Source organism: Dipodomys merriami, unplaced genomic scaffold (genome assembly GCF_024711535.1).
Source record: "Dipodomys merriami isolate MVZ:Mamm:240054 unplaced genomic scaffold, mDipMer1.0.p SCAF_14, whole genome shotgun sequence".
Lineage (NCBI taxonomy): Eukaryota > Metazoa > Chordata > Mammalia > Rodentia > Heteromyidae > Dipodomys > Dipodomys merriami.
In genome coordinates, this window is record NW_027202715.1 from 33,572,779 (window position 1) to 33,598,681 (window position 25,903).

At 39.9% G+C, this 25,903-nt stretch overlaps 1 protein-coding gene across 1 annotated transcript in view; it reads right to left on the reverse strand.

The window, feature by feature from the left end:
- The window catches only part of LOC138825784 (lysosomal acid lipase/cholesteryl ester hydrolase-like), a 37,190-nt gene extending 12,150 nt beyond the window's left edge, over positions 1-25,040 (reverse strand). Inside the window, exons 1-2 of the mRNA XM_070020447.1 lie at positions 24,930-25,040; positions 22,260-22,377 (exon numbers count right to left, since the gene is read on the reverse strand). Of these exons, the coding sequence (XP_069876548.1) occupies positions 22,260-22,377; positions 24,930-25,040 (229 nt within the window). The remainder of the gene's footprint in view (positions 1-22,259; positions 22,378-24,929) is intronic.
- Positions 25,041-25,903: the final 863 nt, after the last annotated feature.

The following is a 25,903-nucleotide window of genomic DNA, read 5'->3' on the forward strand; positions in this document are numbered from 1 at the left end:
TTAACCAGCAAAAGTATTTGACTATGTTTTGACAAATGTGCAGTGTTTTTCACAATATTTACATTTCTCACAATTATTTATAAGGAAACAAGCCAAGCAAAAAAGTTTGCATGTCAGGCACTAGCAATCCTTGTTAGCCTTGTCCCCACCTCTGGTCCTCAGCTCCACCCAGATCTGAGCTCCTCCCTCTCCTAGAGTTCTGGCCCTATAGCTGGCCACTCCTCCTCTCTGTCCAGAACTACCTGAGCATGCGCCTACCTCACTTCCTGCCCCAGACTTAGCTGCCACCAGGATCAGGGCAGATGCCATGTGTTCACTCTCCCAGGAGATATGGCCACTTTAGTAAACCCTATAATAATCTTTCTCTTGTGCCTGCTTGCCTCTGCATGGTCCCCTGGGATGGCCGTGAAGGAGTCTTACCATCCTAACTAAACATGAGGCCGCAATCTGAAGATTGAGGTTTCACTAGCAAGCTGGGACAGAAAAGTCTGTGAGACTCCATCTCCAATTAAAATGCTGGACTCCAAGAAATAGAGCACCAGATATTGAGCAAGCAAGATTAGTGAGCATGACACCTTTGAGCACACACTATATGCCAGAAAGAAAAAAATAAAATGTAGTGCACAATAATACAATATCACTATATATCTATAAAAAGCTAAAGTCTGAAACCACTAACAGCACCGACTGCTGGCAAGGATATAGAACAATGGGAATTCATATCATTGCTGGTAGGAAGGTAAAATGGCAGAGCTACTTTGTACAAAATTTGGTAAGTTCTTACAAAAGTAAACATTCTCTCATCATACAATCTTGTGATCATGTTCCCTGATGCTTTACTAAAAGGAACAGAAGATGTATATCCACACAAAATCCCGCAAGTGGTCTAAAATTTCTATAATTTGCAAAATAAGTAAAATTAAATTAAAAAAACAAGTTGCTTTTCATAAGTAAATCAGTAAATAAATACATCCACATAACCAAGTGAAGTCTAACTCTAAAAAGATATGAGTTATCATGCCAGGAAAAGACATAGTAGGTTAAATGCCATATTGCTAGTGGAAAAGTTGCAGTCTATATACCATGGAAAACTTCCAGAGATGATAAAAAGATCAGCTCTTACCAGAGATTGGAAAAGAAGTCAGAATAAATAGGCAGAGCAAAAAAAAATGTTCAAAACAGGGAAACTATGAAGATATGTATTGAAATAAGGAGACCAATTCTATGCTTCCCCTAGATATAATAGGCCCTTGTTTTCCCCCAAATTGTTTCCCTAGATAATAGGCCCTTGTTTTCCCCCAAATTGTTTCCCTAGATGGTTTGCTTATATGAACACTTTTATTAGGTTTAACTGTCCTCCTTTGGTTTTCTTTGTTTATGTATAACACTTTTGTTAAGATAAATTCCTCATACTCTGTGGTTTTGACCTATATAAACTTTGTGCTAGCTGCATTCCCTGCTGCTGATCTTTGAGACCAGTCCTCTGGCTCTCCAATAAAGATTCACAATTTAGCCTCTTAAGTGGTATCTCCTCTGTTTTTCCCTTACAATAGTATGATACCATAATAGTAGATAAATGCCATTATATATTGTTCTAATCCACAGAATAGACTGAGAGAGGACCTTAATGTAAACTATGAATTTTGGGTGACACAGATGTATCCATTTAAATTCAGAAATTATGGCAAATATATAATTGAAGAATGTTCATAAAAAAGGAAGTATGGGAAGTCTCTGGCTATTGATGTTTCTGGTACCTCTATTCAGAACTGGAAGTCTTTGGTTAGTCAGCTTGCTTACCAATTTTGCTATAAAATTAACACTTCTCTAAAAAAATAAGGCTAAAATTTTAGGGTGATAGTATTTTATTCATGAGCTGCTTCATTAAATGGAATCCCTTTGTACAACAACTTAAGATAATTTTAAAAAACAAGTCGAAGCAAGGAGCCAGTGGCTTACTTCTATAATCCTAGCTACTCAGGAACCTGAGAGCTGGGGTGATAGGTCCTTATCTTGAGGCCACAGAACAGTACCTTGATTCACTAACACTTGGCCTTGCAAAAGATTTAAATCCATTCCCAGTTGGGCCTGGAGCAGATATCCTGGTTTGCCTCCAACTGTGACCTTATTTCCCACATTCTGCCCCACTATTAATTACTTTCAAACCACCTCCACTAAATAGTTCTAGCATTCTTTCAGACCCACTAAATACTTTCTTTGCAAGCAAGGAGTGACTAAGTTTGGCTAGGGCCCCTGCCCTGAAGGGTTGTTCTGATAACATGTGCTGTTGTATAGCAGTCTCTTTGTCTACTCTCTATCTCTTGCCATTTTTCCTCTTTTTGAACCTAACATATAGTGTTGAAACCTAGGAGAAGAGGTATAGTGTAGAATTCTCCTTCCTCTCTTTTTATTTCTCTTGCTATAATCTCAAAGTAATCCAGGCTACTTTTCAGATCCTAAGCAGGAATATGAATGAATCAACCTCCCTGTGTATCTGTCTCTGTCTCTCCTGCCATCTCTCCCTCTCTCCCTCCCTCATCCCTCCCCTCCTTGTCTCCCTTTGTCTCTCCCTTTCTTCCTTTCCCTCTGTCACTGTCACTGTCTCTGTATCTCTCTCTCTCTCTCTCTCTCTCTCTCTCTCTCTCTCTCTCTCTCTCTCTCTCTCTCTCTCTAAAATTTGGCAAAGGTTCTGTCTTATCCATTTTTCTAATTTCTCTGGCTTTCTCTGTATCTTCTTCGTTATTTCAACAACTCTACCAGTGACCATTTCCCACTGACAGACCCTGGCCCATCCAATACTGGTATTCCCATTGTGTTTCTTTTTACTTGCTGTTTTTTTTTTTCAAGAGTCCAATGCCAAAACCCCTCCTGCATTTGAGATCAGGTCATATGGAGCAGCAGGGAAGCAAGCTCACAAGCTTGGAGGCAGTGGGACACTTTGAGGATGTTGGAACTGATGTATGGCCTGTCAAGTCCCAGCCCTCTGATTGGGCAGTTAGGGCTGGAAACTCACCTCCCCAAATGTGCCAATGATCTAAGTCCCAAGAGACACTCTGTTAGGGTATCATCTAAATGGTCTGCCTAAATTGGGGCTTTCTGATTGTGTAAAGAATGAGGAACATGTTTTCGGCACAAGGTCTGGCCACAATTAAAATTGATCAATAACATAAAAATAACTTAAATTGGGTACTTTCAGGACCTCAATTCAGCATGACCCCAAAAAGTACAGAACACTGTTCCCAATTCAGCAATACCTAAAGAACATTTCAATGCTATGGAAAGTGGCCTGAGGTCCCTCATATTCCTGCCTTTGTCTGTCTCCACGCTAAGTCCTTTAGGTTAATCATGCAATGCACACCAAATCTTTCTGTTTAACCATCTCCCCAAACACCACACCTTTGCCTGTCACCTTTACCAAAAGCTTCCTTGAATTTTAATCTTGCTGAAAAAACTCTTCTTGGACTTTGTCCTCTTCAAGCTGTCTCACCTGTCCCTCCCTTACAGGGCTCCTTAGGTGGGGCAGGAGGAGGGGAGGAGGGAGCTTGGGCATCTGTGCCCTGTCTCCCTCTTCTTCCTTATTCACAGCCTTCAACCTTCCTCTCCTACTCACAAGCTTCTCAAAGCCTACTCCTCTCTTGAATGAGTCCTCACCTCACTGGCCTTGGCTCCCATGCTGCCTCTAAAAACCTTGACTCCTTTGTGTCTGACCCCACTGCATACTATAAAAATGTTTATATCACTCAGTCTTACAATTTACCTAGCATCACCTATGCATCATGGTCTTCTCCTTAAATACAATTGTAACTATTTCCACAGGAAGAAAAATCTTCCCCCATTTCTGTCTGGATTGAGGACAAACCCTATTGCTTGGCTCTGCAAAATTTTTCTATTATTTAGATTTTAAGTACTTCTTTGCCTCAACAAATATTTTCTTGGGGTAACTCAACTACATGCAGCTTTCCTTAAAATTTCTTCTAGGTATTGCCCCTATCTTCCTTCAGTGTTGAGCACCAGGTGATACCTTATTCTTTTTGTAAATCAGGTCCTCACTTAGACCTACAAGACTGCTTTTCCCTATCTGGAACTATAAATATGTCTTGATTTAAAGAATGCATACAAAAGGGTCTGGATTTAGCTCAGTGGCAAAGCATTTGTCTAGCAAGTGAAATGTCTTGGGAGTTACCACCAGTACCAAAACAGAATAAAAGAAGAATTTATACAGAAGGTAAAAAAGGTTTAGACATATGTATGTGATTAGGTTAGCTATCATTTCAAAGCTTATCTAAATTTTTTTTTCAAATTAAGATTAAGGCACTGAAGTAAAGTGAGTTCTTCATTCTTTCTCTCAAAATAACCACTTTTTTATTATTAAGCTCACCAAAATCTATACAAACACACATACACAAATAAACCAAGGATAACACAACCTCAGTAGTAACTAAGGAGAGTTCACTTCACTGTTCATGTCAAGAAGCTTTAAATGGTACCATTCAACTGACTAAATATGAAAAACGGTAATGTTAATTGTTGCTGTCTAGTATTTCTGTTCCTCAAGTATATAACTGCCGCAGATACTGAAAGGTTAAAGTTTGAGACAATGACCACTTGTTGCTTGTTTCTGTCTAGCAAAGCAACACATGGTGGTAATCAAAACACCTGGTTGATTGTGTGCGTATATAAGACCTGCGAATACTTAGCTCAGGGCTCTCCTCCTCAGCTCTGATGTGTCGGAGTGTAGTACAAGGCCCGAGCTGCAGCCCGTTTAAATAAAACAGCTGTAAAGTCTGACTCTCGGTGGTCTTCTCACGGGGTCCTGTGACCTTGGCATAACATATTAGTGGGGGCTCGTCCGGGATACCCCCCAAAGACCCCCAAGACCTCAGACTCCAAAGGTCAAACAGCGCTGTCTTTGTTAATTTGTCTTGTTTTGTTGTTTGTCTGTTTTACTTTTGTTTTACTTGTGAGGACGGCTGCTCCGATTCATAAAGGGTTGTCGAAGCAGACGCACTTGCACAACAACCCTGGAGGAACTGGGAGACATCCCAGATCCTCTTGTGGGGTTGGGGGTAACCCTGCCGTGTGGAGTGGGGGTCCCTGGAACCCTGCCATGTGGGGTGGGGGGGTCCTTGGAACCTCGCCCGTGTGAATTGTGGGGCGGCGGTCAGTTTGATGTTGAGCCAGAACTGACCAAGAGGGCCTCCTAACCGAGGCCCAACTTGCCCACTGTGGGTCTGCTCCTTCTGCTGTGGTGAGTGGGTGTCCCATTACAGGAGTCAGCAGACCAATTCGGGAGATCTCCACTTCGTAAGCTTTTTTTTTCATAACTGTCAGGCCTGCATGTGTCTTGTTTGTACTGTTTATTGTTTTTTGGACTGAATGACTGATGGGACTGGAAACCATGGGCACCACTCCATCTAGCCCCCTCGACTTACAAAAAGAAACTGAGAAAGAGGAAAAGAAAAGGTACCTTCTGGTTTTTCAGGGAGATAACGTGGAAGAAGAAATGTCTCCTCCCCCATACTCCCCTTCCTAGGTTCCTTTTGCAGAACCTGAGAATGATCAAGAGGAGGAGGGAGCTATAGAACCCTCAGCACCTGCCCTTAAAGTTTCTGAGGGGCCAGTCACTCTCTGCCGCCATGGGATCAACCACCCATCTAATGCAGCTATTTTTCCTTTAATCGCCATTGGTCGTGTGGATGTGAATAGTCAACAGCAACTCCAATATTGGCCATTTTCTACCAGTGATCTATACAACTGGTGCCCCCTTTTCTGAGAAACCCCAGGATTTAATTCGTTTGCTTGAAACTATTCTCTTTACTCATCAGCCCACTTGGGATGATTATAGTCAGCTTTTACAGGTCCTTTTTACCACCGAAGAGAGACCATAGCCGAGAGGCAGCCTGGAAACATATCCCTGGCCCCACAGGCATGCCCATCACGGATCCTGCCCTGATCCCTGCCTATTTTCCTGAGATCTGCCCAACATGGTACTACAATACGGTTGAAGGTAAGGAGAGACTCCTTGTCTACCGCTGGGCTCTGTTGGCAGGTCTCAAGGCAGTGGCTCGCCGACCTAGTAATATGGCCAATGTTTATGACATGAGACAGGGAGGAAGTGAAAGTCTGGCAGCATATCTTGAGCAGCTCATGGAAGCTTTTAGTCAATATACCCCGTATGATCTTGAGACCCAGGAGTCGGCTCAGATGATTATGTTTGCCTATATAAATCAAGCTGCACCAGACATAAAGCGAAAGTTGCAGGCTCTAGACAGACTTGGTGAAAAGTCTATTAGGGATCTAGTAGCCGTGGCGGAAAAGGTTTACAATAAGAGAGAGACAGAGGAAAGGAAGGACAGAGAACGTGAAATTGAGTGTGAAAAGAGAGACTGGGCCAAAGAAAAGAGACCAGACTTGTTGGACTCACCACTATCGCATGCTGAGCACACCTGGTTCACAGACGGCAGCAGTTTCATTCGAGATGGAAAAAGGTACGCGGGCGCGCAGTCACCACAGACACTGAGATAGTGTGGGCAGAAGTACTCCCCCAGGGAACGTCTGCACAAAGAGCAGAACTAGTGGCACTCACAAAAGCCCTACAGATGGGAAAAGGAAAGAGACTAAACATTTACATGGACAGTCGGTATGCTTTTGCCACTGTGCATGTCCATGGAGCCATTTACCTAGAGAGGGGGCTGCTGACAGCTGATGGAAAGACTATTAAAAACAAATGAGAAATTTTAAGCCTCATCTGGGCCATATGGGAACCAGCAAATATTGCCATTATGCACTACCCTGACCATCAAAAGGGAACTGATTCTATAACCAAAAGAAATAACTTGGCCGATCAGGCAGCTAAGGAGGCGGCCCTCCAGCCCAGAGTGGAAGGAAGTACTGACTCTAGTAGACCCAGGGCCACGAGCTTTGCCTCCTGAGCCTCAGTACTCCCAAGAAGACTTGGAGTGGATAAAGAAAATTCTCATGGCCTATAAACCCCTGGGCAGAGAAGAAAATAAAGACTGGTGGAAAACAGGTGAGGGGAAACTTATCTTGCCACAAAGATTGGGCAAGGGGATTCTTATGAGAATCCATTGGGTCTCTCACATGGGAACCTGAAGAATGCAGGACTTGCTCCGACACTCAGAAGTAAAAATTAGGCAAGGAAATCAACTCATTGAGGACATTGTTAAAAATTGTAAAGCCTATCTGCTCACCAATGCCCCCAATAACCGGTTACAAAGGGAGCTCACCTCCGTGGAGATAGGCCAGGTGAGTATTGGGAAATAGACTTCACAGAAATTAAAATTGGAAAATTTGGATATAAATATTTGCTAGTTTTGTAGACACTTTTTCAGGATGGGTTGAAGCCTACCCAACAAAACATGAGACCATGAATATCCTGGCTAAGAAGATCCTGGAAGAAATCCTACCCAGGTATGGCTTCCCATCCACCATCGGGTCGAACAATGGACCGGTCTTCATTTCAAAAGTAAGTCAAGGAATAGCCATGGCACTGGGGACAGATTGGAAATTGCAATGACCTTATAGACCCCAGAGGTCAGGGCAGGTAGAAAAAATGAATCAGACTCTAAAAGAGACCTTAACTAAATTGGCCTTGGAGACTGGCGCAGACTGGGTATCGCTCCTTCCTTTTGCCTTGTTTAGAATAAGAAATTCACCCTATCGGCTTGGCTTTACTACTTTTGACCACCCATTATCCCTAGCCTTCAGACTGAATTGCTTGCTGATTTGGATGATACTGAATTTCTGTGTAAGCTTGATATTTACAGCTGGTGCATAAGAGTATGTGGCCCCAGCTTAGAGCATTATATGATTCTGCTTCTATTCCTACCCCCATTTGTTTAAACCAGGGGACTGGGTGTTTATTCGAAGGCACAACTTGAGATCTCTGGAACCACGGTGGAAGGGACCTTACATGGTGCTACTGGTTACACCTACTGCCATTAAGGTGGATTGTATTGCTGCTTGGATCCACTACTCCCACACCAGACTGGCTGACCCCTTTGCCCTGGATGACCATGGGGAAACATGGGAAGTCTCCAAGCATCCTACCCAACCACTCCGCATATGCCTCAAGAAAAGAAAAATGGACTGAGTGTTATTGGTATACCCATTCAAGATCAAGAACTGTTAGAGTTTAGTTTTGGGCCAGAGCCACAAGATTGTGGCTCAGGACCATAAATCAAGGGGAGGAATGAAAGGCTAAAGTTTGAGGCAGTGACCACTTGTTGCTTGTTTCTGTCTAGCAAAGCAACACATGGTGGTAATCAAAACACCTGGTTGATTGTGTGCCTATATAAGACCTGCAAATTCTTAGATCGGGGGCTCTCCTCCTGGGCTCCACTGTGTCAGAGTGTAGGATGAAACCCAAGCTGCAGCCCATTTAAATAAAACAGCTGTAGAGTCTGACTCTCGGAGGTCTTCTTGCGGGGGTCCTGCGACCTTGGCACAACAAAACAAAGTTAAAAAGACATTACAACATTAAGTAGGTGCCCTATACATTAATGATACCATACCAAATAGGCTTGAGTCCATGGTAATAAATAAAAGATTTAATGACAACTATAATGCTGTCATTCTTAGTTTATTACATAAAATACTATATGAAACAGAAATAACTAGATTGAGCTGAAGGAATCCAGGGAGAACACAAAGGGAATGCTGAATGGAGCCCATCAGAAGGAAAGGGAGTCCAAGGAAACCATAAACAATCAACTAAGTGATTTGAGAATACATACTGAACAGCAAATTAAGGAAGTAAACAAGTTCATACAAGATCTAAAACAAAGTTCCAACAAAGAAGTTGAAGCCATCAAAGCTGACCAATTAGAAGGAAAGGAAATAAAAAACAAAGCAGAAAGTCTTGACAGTAGGTTAGACCATGCAGAAGGTCGAATCTCAGGAATTGAAGACAGCCTAGCTATTATAGAGAAAGAACATACAACTATCCAAGACAAGTCCCAGAAATACGATAGATCTATTCAACATTTGGAAGACACCATCAGAAAGGCTTAATCTGAGGATAATGAGTGTAGTGGAGCACCTAGAGACAGAAGTTAATGGTCTAGGAAATTTATTTAATAGGATCCTAGCAGAGAACTTCCCAAACATGCAAAAAGATAGGCCTATTCAGATATAAGAAACTTTTAGAACCCCAAATAGACCAGACCAGAATAGGATATCCCACTGTCACATTATAATCTGCACAGGATCAATTCAGACCAAGGAAAGGATCCTTAAAGCTGTCAAGGAGAAAAGATCAATCACCTATAAAGGGAAACCAATTAGAATCACCTCAGATTTATCAGCAGAAACAAAGCAAGAAGAGTCTGGAATGATATATGCCACACCCTAAAGACAAACAACTATCAACCAAGAATACTGTACCAGCTAAACTCTCCTTCATAACCGAAGGACAAATAAAAACCTTCCATAGCAAAGAAAAACCAAAACAATATATCTCCACCAAACCATCCCTACAAAAGATACTTAAAGATGCCTTAAACATAGAAAACCAACAAGAGCACAATAAAGAGCAAGAAGCCACACCCAAACTGAGAATCCAAGAACTATAGGAAGAACCCAGTTATCACAGCCTCCAAGAAAGTAGATAAGATGGCAGGAACTACCAAACACCTCTCAGTCTTAACTCTCATATTAGTGGACTTAATACTCCAATTAAGCAACATAGACTGCCTAGTTGGATTAAAAATCATGATCATTCTATCTGTTGCCTTTAAGAGTCACACCTTGCCCATAAAAACAAACACATTTTGAAAGTGAAAGGCTGGAACAAAACATACCAAGCAAATGGCCCTATCTATAAACAGATAGGAGTTGCAATCCTAATATCAGATAAAATAGACTTCAAATTAAAATAAGTAAGAAGAGATAAAGAAGGTAGCTACATACTAATTAAGGGATCTCTCCTTCAGGAGGATATTACAATTCTAAATATCTATTCACCAAACAACAGAACACCCAAATTTATCCAAGAAACACCACTTTCTTTCAAATCTCACATAGATCCAAAGACATTAATTGTTGGGGACTTTAACACACCATTATCCCCACAAGATAGATCAACTCGGCAAAAACTCAACAGAGAAACTGTAGATCTAAACAACTGCATAGATCAACTAGGTTTAACAGACATCTACCAAATATTTCACCCAGCAACATCAGAATACATGTTTTTCTCAGCAGCACATGGAACATTTTCCAAAATAGACCACATCTTAGGTCACAAAGCAAACTTGTCCAAATTCAGAAACATTGAAATTATGCCACTGGAACTCAACACCAAAAGCCACCAAAGAAATTCCTGTACCACATGGAGGCTGAACAATACACTGGTGAATCACCAATGGTTCATGGAAGAGATTAGAAAGGAAATTCAAATGTTCATGATATTCAACAAAAATGAACATACAAAGTATCATCTCCTCTATGACACAGCAAAGGCAGTACTCAGAAGCAAGTGTATAGCTCTGAGCTCCTACATCAACAAATTGGAGAGATCTGAAACCAACAATTTAATGAGACATCTGAACCTCCTTGAAAAAGAGTAGCAAGCTAAGCCCCAATCCAGTAGACAGAAAGAAATTATTAAAATTAAATCAGAATTGAACGAATTAACATCCAAAAAAACCACAGAAAGAATCAATAAAAAAAGAGTTGGCTCTTCAGAAAAATTAACAAAATTGACACTTAGCAAATTTTATCAGAAAAAGAAGAGAACACACCCAAATAAATAAACTCAGAGATGAGAATAGAAACATCACCACAGAAACAACCAAGATTCAGAACATTATAAGGGAATACTCCTCAAACATTTATGCTAATAAATTTGAGGATCTGGAAGAAATAGACAAATTCCAGCAAATATTGGCATGCCCCAAATAAACCAAGATGATCTCAACCAACTTAACAGACCCATATCAAGCATCAAAATAGAAACAGCAATAAGAGACCTCCTATCTAAGAAAAGCCCAGGACCTGATGGATTTACAGCAGAATTCTACAAGGCCTTCAAGTCAGAGCTCACATCAATACTCTTCCAAATCTTCAATGAAATTGAAAGAGAAAGTTCACTACCAAACTATTTCTATGAAGCCATCATAACCCTCATCCCAAAACCAGTCAGGGACTCATCAAAGAAACAAAACTGTAGACCCATTTCTTTGACGAACATCAATGTAAAACTTCTCAACAAAATTTTGGCCAATCAACTTCAACAATTCATCCAAAAAATCATACACCACAATCAAACAGTATTCATTTTAGGTATGCAAAACTGGTTCAATATATGCAAATGAATTAATACAACTCATCACATCAACAAGAGCAAGGATAAGAGTCACATGGTTATCTCAATAGATGCAGAAAAACCATTTGACAAGATCCAACACCCCCTTTATGGTGAAAGCTCTGGAAAAAGTAGGAATCTACAGAACATTCCTCAATATAATAAAGGCTGTGTGAAACAAACCTACAGGCAGCATTATACTTAATGGTGAAAAACTAAAGCCATTTCCTCTAAACTTAGGAATGAGACAAAGATGTCCACTCTCTCCACTTCTCTTCAATTTAGTATTAGAATGCCTAGCTACAGCAATAAGACAAGATGCAAACATAAAAGAGATCCAAATAGGGAAATATGAAGCAAAATTCATCTTTACAGATGACTGATCTTGTATTTAAAGAATCCCATGGACTCCACTCCCAAAGTACTCAAGCTGTTTTGAAACTTTGGCAAAGTAGTGGGGTATAAAATTAACCCTCAAAATTCAATGGATTTTCTGTATGGCAACAATGAGAAGAGTGCGACTGAAATCAGGAAAGCAACTCCTTTTGTAATAGCCCCACAAAAAATAATATACCTAGAAATTAACTTAAGAAGTGAAGGATCTGTACAATGAAAACTTTAAAAGCCTAAAAAAGGAAATCAAAGCAGAACTTACAAAGTGGAAAAACCTCCCATTCTCCTGGATTGGAAGAATCAACATCATGAAAATGGCAACCCTTCCCAAGGCTATCTACAAATTCAGTGAGATACTTACCAATATTCCAACTTCATTCTTCAAGGAAAGGCAATCTAAAAAAATGCATATGGAACAATAAAAGATCCCGAATAGCAAAAACAGTCCTTAACAGAAAGAACAGTACTGGAGGAATATCAATAGCAAATTTCAAACTCTACTACAAAACCATACTAATCAAAACAGCTTGGTACAGGCACAAGAACAGACCTCAGGACCAATGGAATAGAATTCAAAACCTAGAAATGAGCCCACAGACCTATAGCCACCTAATCTTTGATAAGGGAGCTAAAAAAATAGAATGGAAGAAAGACAGCCTCTCCAGCAAATGGTGCTGGCAAAATGGGTTAAACACCTATAGAAAAGTAAAGCTAGATCCTTATATATCACCGTGCACCAGAATCAATTCCAAAAGGTTCAAAGACCTCAGAGTCAAAGCAGAGATCCTGAAAACATTACAGGAAGGAATAGAAGAAACCCTAGATCTCCTTGGCACAGGCCGAAATTTTCTCAATAGAGACCCAGAAACACAACAAATCAAAGAAAGTTTGGACAAATGGGATTGCATGAAGATGCAGAGCTTCTGCATTGCAAAGAAGATAGCTAGCAAGATCAATAGAAAACCCACAGATTAAGAGATCTTCACTAGCCATATAACAGACAAGAGTCTCATATCTAAAATATACTTGGAACTCAAAAAATTAAATCCCCAACAACAAATCCTCAAAGAAACAACTGTCTGATAAATAAGTCTGTAACCCTAAAGACTTAAAGAGAGACTTTTCTGAAGAGGAAATAAGAATGGCCAATAGACACATGAAGAAATGCTCAACCTCTCTAGTCATAGAAGAAATGCAAATCAAAACAACATTGAGATTCCACCTCACCCCCGTTAGAATGGCTATAATCAAGAACTCTAATAACAACATATGCTGGAGGGGATGTGGACAGAAGAGAACCTTACTGCATTGTTGGTGGGAGTGTAAACTTATTCAACCACTTTGGAAAGCAGTATGGAGGTTCCTGAAAAGACTCCACATAGAGCTCCCCTATGACTCAGCAATCCCACTTTTGGGCATTTACCCAAATGATCACAAACAAGACCACACTAAAGCTACCAGCACAACTATGTTTATTGCAGCATTATTTACCATAGCTAAGATATGGAACCAACCCAGAAGCCCCTCAGTAGATGAATGGATCAAGAAAATGTGGTATATATACACAATGGAATTCTATGCCTCCATCAGAAAGAATGACATTTCCCCATTTGTTAGGAAATGGAAAGGCTTGGAAAAAATTATATTAAGTGAAGTAAGCCAGGCCCAAAGAAACATAGGTCCCATGGTTTCCCTTATTTGCAATATCTAGTATAGGTATGAGTCAAGCGGAAAAGGTCAGATAATGTGATGTTAGGAAAACGAACCCTTAAATATGTATTTTAATGTTTTCGTTTCTTTCATGCATGTGTTTCTAACGCATTTATAAGATTATTTCTTTGTTGCTTTGTATGTCCCTCCCCCACAGTGTAACCCTCGCTTTCACTTTATTTGATGTCAGTATAACATGTGGAGGAGATGGGGACAAAAAAGTCATTTAAGGATTCAGGTGGACCTGTTGCAACAAGGAGAATTACAAAATGTCATGTCAAAGCAAGCTTTACAATGTCGGTGTGGGGGGGAGGAGGGGGGTATGATTGGGTGGGGGGGAGGGGGGAGGCTGGGAAGGGAGGTGAAGGGTAAACAAAGGAGGAGGCTGCAATGCTTGGTAAGAAATGTATGCATTATCCTGCCAATGTAATTGTAACCCCTCTGTACAGTATGTTCTCAAATAAAATAAAATAAAATTTAAATTAAAAAAAAAAGATATGGAACCAACTCAGATGCCCCTCAGTAGATGAATGGATCAAGAAAATGTGGTATATATACACAATGGAATTCTATGCCTCCATCAGAAAGAATGACATCGTGCCATATTAAGTGAAGTAAGCAGGTGCAAAGAAACATAGGTCCCATGGTTTCCCTTATTTGCAATAACTAGTATATGTCTGGGACAAGTAGAAAAGGTCAAAAGCTATGTACATATGACCAGATAAGATGATGTTAAGTGAAATGAACCCCAAGATAGGGACACAAATGTTTTATTCTTTTTTTGCTATTGTTTCTAACATATTTATAAGGTACCATTTGATTTTTTGTTGCTTTGTATGTTCTTCCTCCCCCTACCTGTTTCCACTGTATTTGATATTGGTATAATTTGAATAGGGGTAGGGAAAAAACAAAATGTTTAAATAGGGATACAGGTTGATTCATTGTAACAATTAAGTGTACAAGACACTATGTTGAAAAATGAACTTTACACGGGCTGGGAAAGTGGCTCAGTGGTAGAGCGCTTGCCTTGCATGCCTGAGGCCCTGGGTTCAATTCCTCAGCACCACATAAACAAAAAGAAAAAAAAGCCGGAAGTGGTGCTGTGGCTCAAGTGGTAGAGCGCTAGCCTTGAGCTGAAGAGCTGAGAGAGAGTGCCCAGGCCCAGAGTTCAGGCCCCACAACCGGACCCCTCCCCCGCCCCCAAAAAGGGAAAAATGAACTTTACAGTTTGGGCTGGGGAGGGGGAGGGGACATGTAGTTGTGGAGGTGGGAGGGAAGGGATGGTAGGGGAAAACAAAGCAGGAGGCAACTATGATTAATAAGAAATGTATTCATGGGCTGGGAAGGTGGCTCAGTGGTAGAGTGCTTGCCTTGCATGCCTGAGGCCTTGGATTCGATTCCTCAGCACCACATAAGTAAAAAAGAAAAAAGCCAGAAGTAGCATTGTGGCTCAAGTGGTAGAGTGCTAGCCTTGAGCTGAAGAGATGAGGGACAGTGCCCAGGCCCAGAGTTAAGGCCCCACGACCAGACCAAAAAAAATAAATGTACTCATTACCTTGCTCATGTAACTGCAACCCCTCTGTACAGTATTTTCACAATAAAAAACTTATTAAAAAAATGACTAGATTCTTGAATCAGTTAATATTTTGAATTTTCACCATGACAACTCTTAAGTCTTTTGTCATTGCAGATTTAATAGTCCTCTGGAACATTTTCAACTAGGCAAGATCAACTTGTCAAATTGGCATGATTTCTCTATTGCTTATTTCTGTAGCCACTTTTGTATCTTACTAGAGTCCCACCTGATCTTTTAGTCATCCCCACCACCGTGGAATCAAAACTCACAGACATAGATCTTACCAGCCATAAAAACTAACCAAGACATCTTTCCCAGTAATGAGAAAAAATAAAAATTAAAATAAAAATAAACCTCCAGAAACAAAGTTCATTCTAAGGATGAGAGGCCATACTAAGAAAGGTGAAAAAACTACTCAGAAAGAGGGGATGTTGTCAGATTCCAAAGGGAGTCTTGTGTGCTTGCTCTTCAAAAATAACTAAAGTCAAGAGGTTAAGAAAAATGGCTCCTGAGGATGGCTAACAGATGCTCATTCCTTCCCAACAAGACAGGAATTTTCAGTATTGCCTGTCCTTCATTTGTAGTTCCTATACGTTCATGAAAATGTTAGACACTGTATTGCTTTTGTTCAAAAAGAACCTACTCATCTTAAGACAGTTTACAAACACTGAATCAGATGTCTACCTTTACCTACATTTACCTTCACCCTTTTGGTCTCTTGTTTCTCTGATATATCTTGCACGTGCCTATTGGATGAGTGATGGGACTTCAGTTTGCTTCTAACACAGTCTTCTCAGATGATCAAGTGTTTGTAGTATGCTTGGAGGCCCTCATTTCATGCTTGGCCACAAGATCAAGTTCCTTCCTCTCCTGGCTGCAATTAGAGTTGCAAGTGGACTAAGCAGAGGAAAGGAGACATTACTACCTCTCAAATAAATAATCAAGCTCTTTCAAACATCATTGGATAACATGTTTGCCTCAATAACTGACCTCCAGTTAAAAACTCCCTCACTGCCAGGTTATTTCAAAACTGTTGGGACTGAATTTACTTAGATCAACAAAGAGCAGAATCAGTGTCTTCTTACAAGAAGAATGCTGCCTTTGTGTAAATGAGATTAGCACAGTCCTAGAGATAGCAAAGGGGCTAAATGATACCACTTCCTGACTCAGAGAATTAACAGCCAGGTACAGGGACTGCTGTGCTTTCTCTTTAGCTGGCTCTCTTGGCTGGTATCAATTTTGGAGACCCTACTGATAATGATGTTTGGCCCATACATTACTAAACTTGTCACAAAATGAGTGGAGCTATTTCTACAGATAGCTACAGATAACGTACACAATTTTCTTCTCAAATGGCTTCATTACCAGCAGATTTCTCAGCTCCTGGACCAGGACTACCTAACTAGACCTGCCTTTAATCCATTACCCCACCACTGCCAATATCCCCCTTTTGCAGGAAGAAACCAGAGAGTCTTCCTCCTCTACTCCTATCTTTTTTTTTTTTTTTTTTGTCGGTCGTGGGACTTGAACTCTGGGCCTGGGCGCTGTCCCTTGGCTCTTCAGCTCAAGGCAAGCGCTCTACCACTTGAGCTACAGCACCACTTCCGGTTTTCTGGTGGTTTATTGGAGATAGGAGTCTCACGGTCTCTCCTGCCCGGGCTGGCTTTGAACCGCAATCCTCAGATCTCAGCCTCCTGAGTAGCTAGGATTACAGGCGTGAGCCACCAGCGCCCGGCCTCTACTCCTATCTTACCCATCCTAATAAGTAATAAAAACAAAAGGTACTCATGTGAGGCCCACATGGCCAGATAGCCTTATCTTATGGCCACAGAACTGTGCCTTGATCTACTGACATTCTCACTTCACCCTCTCTCCTAGATGAAATCTGCAGCAGGCACCAAACCAAAATCTACTCCTACCATAAGTTATGACTAATGTGCAATGTAAATATTTTGCAAATGTACACTTTGTAAATGTTAATTATACTGTATTACTCAGAGAATAATAACAACTCGTGTGTGTGTGTGTGTGTGTGTGTGTGTGTGTAAATTCTAGGGCTCGAGGTCCAGGCCTCCAGTTTTCACTTGGCTTTTTTACTTACTGATGGCACTCCTCTACTTGAGCCATGCTTCCAGTCTGCTTTCTTTTTAAATTGGAAATAAAACTCTTGTAGTCTTTCCTTCCCAGGCTGGCTCCATACAGCAATTCACAGATCTCAGCCTCCTGTGTAGCTAGGATTACAGGTGTGAGTCACAGGCACCCAATACAGATGGAACTTTTAAAAATTATTTTCAATCTGTGGTTGGCTGACTATACAAATGAAAACTTCACAAATATGGAAAACAAGTGTATGTTGGAAATTAATAAATTGTTTTTCAATGGGGTTGCTCTGATACAAGATAGCTAACATGAATGACATGTCCAAGAGCTGGGAAGTGAAGGGTGCAGATTCCCTCACAAAACTAAAATGAGGGGGAGTCTAAAGTAAAGATTCCAGAATGACTCCAAGGATTTCCTAACCAAAAGTAAATTTAATCCTCTGCACTTGCAGGGCCAACATGTGTCCTTCCTGTTGGAGAAAGACTCAAAAGCAGAGTCTAAACCTGGCACTGATTAAAGTGATGCTTTGCCTTTGAAGTCTCACTTTAATGCTACATTAAAAAGACTACATTTCCCATGAAAAGTTACAGTGGCACTGTGGTAGACACAGCATCTATGAACAGGGTCTCTGTCTTCAATGAGGATTCTCCTTCAGCTCCAGAAGAAAAAGCAATCATTACAAAAAGATTATAATTATATCATCCGGTTGATAATAATGATAAGAGTCCCATCCCCCTCAGTGTCCTGAGAGGAAGGCCAGTGAGCCTTCAGCCTGCCGAGTTCAACAACTGCAAGCATGCACTTGGTACCTGGTGAATCTCTGCTTTTAATCAATTCTCTGAGGAAAAATTCACTAAAAACTACAGTAAAAGAAGAAAGGGCTTTGCATACAACTATTTGTTCTGCCTCTAGCTATTTCTTAGCAAGCCAAACAGCATTCCCCCAAACAAACTCCATGTGGAAATCCATTGAAGTGCTTATAAAACACTCATTCCTGGCCATGGACCTCCAGAAGCCCTTGTATTTTGACACACTCCCACATATCTTCTGAACAAGCCCATCCATCTGCACTGACCCAGAGAAGCATGTGTATGGTTAACATTGAACACGTTGCTGAGGTAACTTCTCCCCCAGGGGCTCCTTCTCAAAGATAAACTTCTGTTTATCCAAAGTAGGAGGCTACTGAAGGAAGCTTGATAGGCTAATTCTGTTTTACAAAGTTTTCCTTAAAAAACAGGTTGAAATGCTTATGTCTTAATCGGTTTTGTGCTGCAAATATAAAACATACCAGAAATCAGTAAGTGTATAAAAAAGACAGATTGATTGCTTCCAAGTAAAGGCTTAGGTTGAGAAACCCAAATATCAAGAAGGCCAACTTGTGGAACATCTTATGGGTGTGGAGAAAAAAAAAACAAGCACATAAAAAATATCCAGAAGAAAATGGTCAGACCTATAGTTCATCAAAATATTCCGTCTATCATGGGCATTAATCATTGGAGACTCAGTTTGTAACATATGAATTTTGTAGAACACATTGACATCTCAACAACTCCAAACAAATAACCTTGGTAGGAAGCTTCATTCCTGGTAGGAATGTCTGAATCTCCCTGGAGAAAATAAGGAGTGGCTTAGCTCCAAAGCAAGTACCCCAGGAACCTGTACAACCAAAGCCCATATGAACCACACACTTTCCAGCCTTTATAAGAGACATCTCTGCAATCCCATAGCCTGGAAAAAAAGGGGATTGACATTATGAATCTTGGTTTTTTCATCTATAAAACAGGAGGTAGAGTTCTTATATCTCCCAGTGTGTGTATCACCCACTGGCTGAATTACAACACTATAAGGAATGGTCAGAAGGATGTGTAAGGTTAGTCACTGTCCATACATTTCATTCGTCATACAAGAAAGGAAACAAACCCAAGAATGGTCACAAAACGTGTTCAACCTCATGGGGTAGGAAGGAAACATAAATGCTACTCTCCCCACTACTGACAACTGTCAAGGCCATTGTTAGGCAACAGAAAGCAGCATCCTGGCTGGTCTCAGTCACTGCATTGCTCACAGCACCTGATAAGCCTGGCCCAAGGTGCACACATGACAAAAAATGATGAGTAAATGACACACAGCAGCTTTCCCTCCATTCCAAGCTATCACTTCCTGCAGTTTCAGCTACCAGCAGTCAGCCACAGTCCAAAAAATATTGAATTGAAAATTACAGAAATAAAATGATTTATAAGACTCAAATTATGCACCATTCTAAGTGGCATGATGAAACTCAAATCTATCCTGTTCTACGTACCCATGACATGAATCAGCCCTTGTCTGGAATATCCACACTGTATATGCTACCCTCCCACTAATGACTTAGTAGCTGGGGAAATGCAGACCTACTATTCGGTACCATAGCACTTGTGCATATATGATTCCATTCTTCTTCACTGTAACATTGAAGCAAAGGAGTAGCAGTGCTGGCAATGTATACTGTTCCATTTTATTAGTTATTCTGTAAATTTTCTTTACTGTGCCTAATTTTTAAATTAAACTTTATTATGTCTACATGTATTTGGAGGAAATATGGTGAATGTAGAGTTCAGTACACACAGAGTTTAGCATGCACTGGCAGGGAGGGATATCTTAGAATATATCTCCCACAGGGGAAATAGGAAGAAAATGAGGAAAACAAGAAATATATTCATCACCTTACTTATGTAACTGTTACCTCTTGCTCATCATCCTTACAATAAAAAAGAATGTATCTTCCATAGATAAGGAGGAACAAATCAAAGGGAAAAATATTATCTAATCACCTACACAGAGAGATACATCTGCGACACATACCATATGCACTCACCAAGGCACTGTCTGATCATTTGCAATGCAGTCAGGATGGGGATATTTTTCTTCATAGGTGATAATTAAATCTACCTTATTGTTGTTTTCATTCCATGTATTTTATTTTTAAGGCAGTCACAATCAGAATTTCCATTTTAGCTAACTAAAATGCATAATATAACCATCATGAGATTACTTTGTTCAATACTTCTTACATAAGGCTATATTCACAAACTCCAGGAACAACAAATCTTTTGTCAGACTGACCAGATAGATTACCCCATGACCTGTTTATCTCTTTGACTTTGGTTATCTAGCTCTTTGGGCAAATAAAAGTGTTGTTTTAGAGTAAAAGTTCAAGAAGCTTTACCAGCCAAACTGGATTTGTGGCTCAAGTAGTAAAGCCATGAACAAGTGAGTTGAGCCTGAGCAAGAGAGTAAGAGCACTCAGACCCTGAGTTCAGCCCCCATAATGGGGGGGGGGGGAATAAAACAAAACAAAACAAAAACCATAAGCATACTGGGCACTGGTGGCTCACCCCTATAATCCTAGCTATTCAGGAGGCTGTGATCTGAAGATTGCAGTTCAGATCCAGCTCAGGCAGAAAGATCCCCTTACCCTCTTTACTCCAATTAACCACTCAAAGGCCAGAATTGGAGCTATAGCTCAAAGTGGTATAGTATAAGCCTTGAGCAAAAGAGCACAGGGGCAATGCCCAGGCCCTGAGCTCAAGCCCTATGACTCACAAAAGAGAAAAGTAAGCAATGAGCAGAGTAAATGTTCACATAAGGGAAACCTCCAAAAAGGAAGTCACACAAGCACTATTTCAGGTGTCCAGAAAAATTGTAGAAACAAAGGATGAACAAATACATCAGTGATACTCACGAGACACTATTTTGAAAATAGTATATATCACTAGTAGGAAAGGGGACAGGAGGGAGAAAATGGAAGAAAAGGAGGGAAGGGGTAACACTTTTGAAAAAGAACTACACTCATCACCTGACTTACATAACTGTAATCCCTCTGTACAACCTCCCCTTAAAATAACATTTTTTAAATGTCAGGGGAAAAAGAAAGATTAATGAGAGACCATGAGAAAGGGATTAACAGAGGGATACAACATGGGTGGCCCAGAGAGATCCTAACAGCTGTTTGAAGAGGAGTGTGAAAAGTGATTCTGCATAGTCAGGGATGAAGCATAGTAGTCTGGTGCTTGCCTAGAATGTGGAAGACCTTGGGTTAAATTATCAGCACTGCAGAGGAGATTTTTAACAGGAGGAGGAGGAGGGAGAGGAAGAAGAGGAGGAGGGAGAGGAGGAGGAAGAGGAAGACTGAAATAGGAATGAGGAAGAGGAGGAGGAGATAGAAGAAGGAAAAAATGACTTGGTAGTATCCAGTTCAGGTCAAGGGGAGGTAGTGGTGATATTTATAGCAGGTCAGGAGAGAAAATGGTCTGCATGAGAAAAGAAGTTCCTTGCTCAGTGCAAAGGACTTTATGCATTCTTTTCTTCTATTGGCTTTCCATTAGCTAAAGTAAAAGCACTGACAACATTGCTCTTGAATGACACATAGGAAGGACAATGAAGATCCTTTGCTGTGGACAGTGAAAACTAAAAGCTTAATTCTTAGGAAAATCACAATTCCTCCAGAGAACTGAATGGCATCATACATTTCATGAAAAGTCCCGCCGAGGTTGGCTCAAACAGGTATTAAATACATATCAAGATTCTCTACCAGGGGAGTCCTACATAGAAAGAAGATGCTATGGAAGACAGAACTTAGAGTAGGTACTTTTAATCTATGTTCCCCATTCTGATGACCCAGTATACACTTCCTCATTCCCCATCACCCCTCCCCCATAAAGAAAGAACATGACCAATAACCTGTAGCACACAGAATAATAACAAATAAATAAATAAATGATAACAAATAAAAACAAAAAACTTTCAGGTTATTGTGTTCAATCGATCTTTGTTACAGTCATAGAAGTGGTAGAAGACTCGCAGTGGGGAGAACACATAGGAGTCAGTGGCAGCTATAGGTCTGCACTGGTGTCCCCTTAAGCTTCTTCCAGGACCTGGGAGCATCTCAAGACTTATGCTTTCTTTCATATTCCAGACAAGGCACCTTGTGCGATATACACACAAGCCAGGAACCTTGCCTTTTAATTGCTTTGCTGATGAGGGGAAGAGGCCTGAAAGGAGTGCATTCTCACAACATAGCTAATGAAATTCCCAGCTCCAGCTGTGAGCCATTTGTGTGGAACTTGATGAACCTACTTGAAGAACTCTTCTCTCTTACCACAGGAAACACCATACCTTGGTAAGAATGCTTCTTCTTCCCATGAGGGATTCTGTGAATGCACAGAATATATCCATCCTTTGTCTCCACGAAATGCTCTTCAGCAGGGTATCCCCAGTAACTTATCATTTGCGTCTGGGAAGAGAAAAGGCATCACACATGGCCAAAATCTGGTCCAATTTCCCACATGAGCAGACAACGGAGAAAACAGCACATAATAACATTCTCCAGCTTGCATTCAGGAAATCGACTGTTACTGATGATTTGTCTCTTCAATGTGGCCAACAATCCATCAAAAAACTAAATCCTCCATACTTATAGGTATACCATTAAACTATGTGTTCCTCATTCTGTTCTGTAACAATTGTATCCACTATTGCTCTAGCATTTGGATTTGGGCTTCCATTCAATCCTGGCTACCAGACAAAAATAAACACTTCTTTCCTCTGTAAATGTATGAGCTAATACTGCTGTGGTTTTCAAGGTTCTATCCAAAAAATAAGACAGAAATAAAAATCAATTCATTTTCAATATAGACTAAAAATAATTACACTAGAATGTCTAGGTGCACTTAGAGAAAAGTATACACACACACACACACACACACACACACACACACACACACACACACACAAACACTTAACCTTAAGATCCCAACACCAGACTATTAATATTTCCAAACCTCTAAGCTGATTCTGAGGTTGAGTTGCTACATCATCTGGCTTAGAGTCATTGTTTGATGTAATAATCTCTATTTTTCTGATATTTTAGACGTAAATATATTTTCAAAATTTGATTATTTACTTAAGAGCAATGATTTTGAAATGTTTTAATTAATTAAAAAGTGTATTTGTTTATTTAGTTTAACTTATTTTAGATACATTCATTATGTGATGAAACATGATTTCTAGATATTCTTTTTTGTTTGTACCATAAAAATGATGTACAGAGGAGTTATATAAATAGGTAATGAGTACATTTCTTTTTGAACTGTGTCACCTTTTCCCTCATTTTCTTCATTTTCCCTCCTAATCCCTCTCTCCCATAGTTGTGTAGTTGATTTCCAACACAGTGTCTAGTGAGTATCATTGCTGCATTTGTTCACTCTTTCTCCCACCACTTCTGTGCTACCCCTTGCACTCCCCCAAACAGATAAACTTATATACAATTACAGAAATAAAAATCGATGACAAGAAAAAAATATGAAAAATCTTGTTTCCATTTCTTGGAGTTAATTTCAACAAACATCATTATATGCTCATACGCACATAGATATTGACTATTTTGGTCTTCTCTGAAGAATATAATCTTTTGGTCTCAATGTGTGAATTTTTAGAGTCATGTTTAATTTTTCATATTCAAGTGTAATTTTTTGTCTTTTACCCTCCATTGTGTTTACCTGTAGATTCATATGTACATTCTAATTATTACAATGAGGGAATCCATATAGCCTATGTTTGGTTGTGTCTGGCTTACTTTGTCTAATGTAATCCTTTTCCAAGCCTTTCCATTTTCTTACAAATGATGAAATATCACTCTCCTGATGGAAGCATAGAACTTCATTGTGAGTGTATACACACCACATTTTCTAGCTCACTTCTCCATTGAGGGGCATCTGAGCTGATCACAAACTTTGACAAAGTAGCAGGGTATAAAAAGACCACAAAAATCAGTAGCTTTTCTCTATGCCAATCTTCTCTATGAGAATATTGAGACTGAAATCAGGAAAGAAACTCCATTTGTAACAACCTCAAAAAGTAAAATAAAATACCTAGGAACTAACCAAGATGTGAAGGACCTCTATTATGAAAACTTAAATAATCTAAAATAGACATTCAAGTAGGTTAAAGGAAAAGGAAAACCCTCCTGTGTTTCCTGAACTGGAAAGATTAACATTGTGAAAATAGCAACACTGACCAAAGCTATTTACAAATTCAATGCAATACCCATCAAAATCCCATAATCATTCTTCAATGATATACAGAAAGCAATCCAAAAATTCACGTGGACTAACACATGGCAAAAACAAGTCCTCCAAATTTTGGAGGAATATCGGTACCACACTTGAGACTATATTATGAAACCATAGTAATAAAAATAGCTTGGTATGGGCACAAGAATAGGTCCAAGGGCCAACGAAATAGAAGAAATATATGCCCACACCTACTGTCCCCAATATTTGATAAGGGAACCAAAACTACAGAATGGAAGAAAGACTGCTTCTTATGGTGGTAGTAGAATTGTCTAGACATTCTTACTTATGATCTTTTTTCAGTGTATTTTAAAACCAATGCTTAGTAATAATGCCCTAAAAGAGTTGTGACACACATTCTTATTGTTTTTAAACAAATTATGTGAGACTGAAAAGCTAAATTGATTAATAAAAATTGGGCAAACAAAGGAGGAGGCAACAATGCTTGATAAGAAATGTAGTCACTATCTTGCCCATGTAATTATAACCCCTCCCTATGTATTTTCACAATTAAAAAAGTGCAGTTTTTCAACAATCTCATGACGCTCATTCCTTACACATGACACAGTCCAGATTCTAAGATTCAGAGAAAGTGAAAAACATAATGAGCTATAACGAGATCCCAGTTGTAGCTGCATACACCTATATAACTATAATAAAGGAAAAACATTTGTCATTCCTGCATTTTAAAACCACATCACTTAGAAAAACTTACCACAGTCATGTGTGCTTCAGGATTCACAGATGACACCTTCCCTCTGCTCCCATGGGAGTGCAGGATCCCAAGGACCAAACAGACCAAGAACTCCAAGAAGTACATTTTCATCTAAAAATAGTAATTGATTATTACTTCCCATGAATTTCACTATAGCTTACTGATCTCACAAAAAGTTTAGGGAAAGCAGAATTCTATGAAGGAAGGAAATGAAGTAAATGACTCCAAGCATATTTCAAGTGGAAAAATAAGAGGCAATTGTTTTTTACTAAGAAATCCCCTACCCAGTTAACACGTGATATTGGGAGCCCAGCACACCTACTTAGAGAAAAACAGAGGTGACTACTTACACTTGGATAAGGTGAGAGAAAGAAAGAGGCAAAAAAAAAAAAAAATGCCAGAGCTGGTAATTTCCAACCTCTGCCCTTGCATGTGGAATTTAAACATTTTTCCTGTTCTTTCAGGCACTATGAGCCCTTAACTCCAAGTAGCTACTCACTTAAGTTCTTGTCCTAAATTGGATGTCAAGATTTAAGTTTGTCATGTGAGTGGGAAAAAAAAGTGAAAGAAAAGATCTTGCAAGAGAAATAAGGTGAAAGAATTCAAGCACTCTCATTCTAGGAGTCTCCAGTCACCAGCTGAGGACATCCTAGTTTCTGACAGCTTTTTCTCATTATCACAGTGTAGCAGAGACCTGGTGGACACTGAGGATAAAGTGATATGACGTTTCTGGCAATGCTTAGGGGAAAAGCCTTGGCTCCCTACATGTAAAACAATATAATCACTTAAAAATGTTTGTGTATGGGTCTATACAAAGATTTACATAGAAATGTTTATAGTAGCTTTGTATGTAATAGACAAAACACTGGGGAAATACCAGTGTTCTAAATGCATAAATAGATAAACAATTTATGGATAAACAAATTCAACAATAAAAAGGAAAGCATATGGTAAGAAATGTATGCATTATCCTG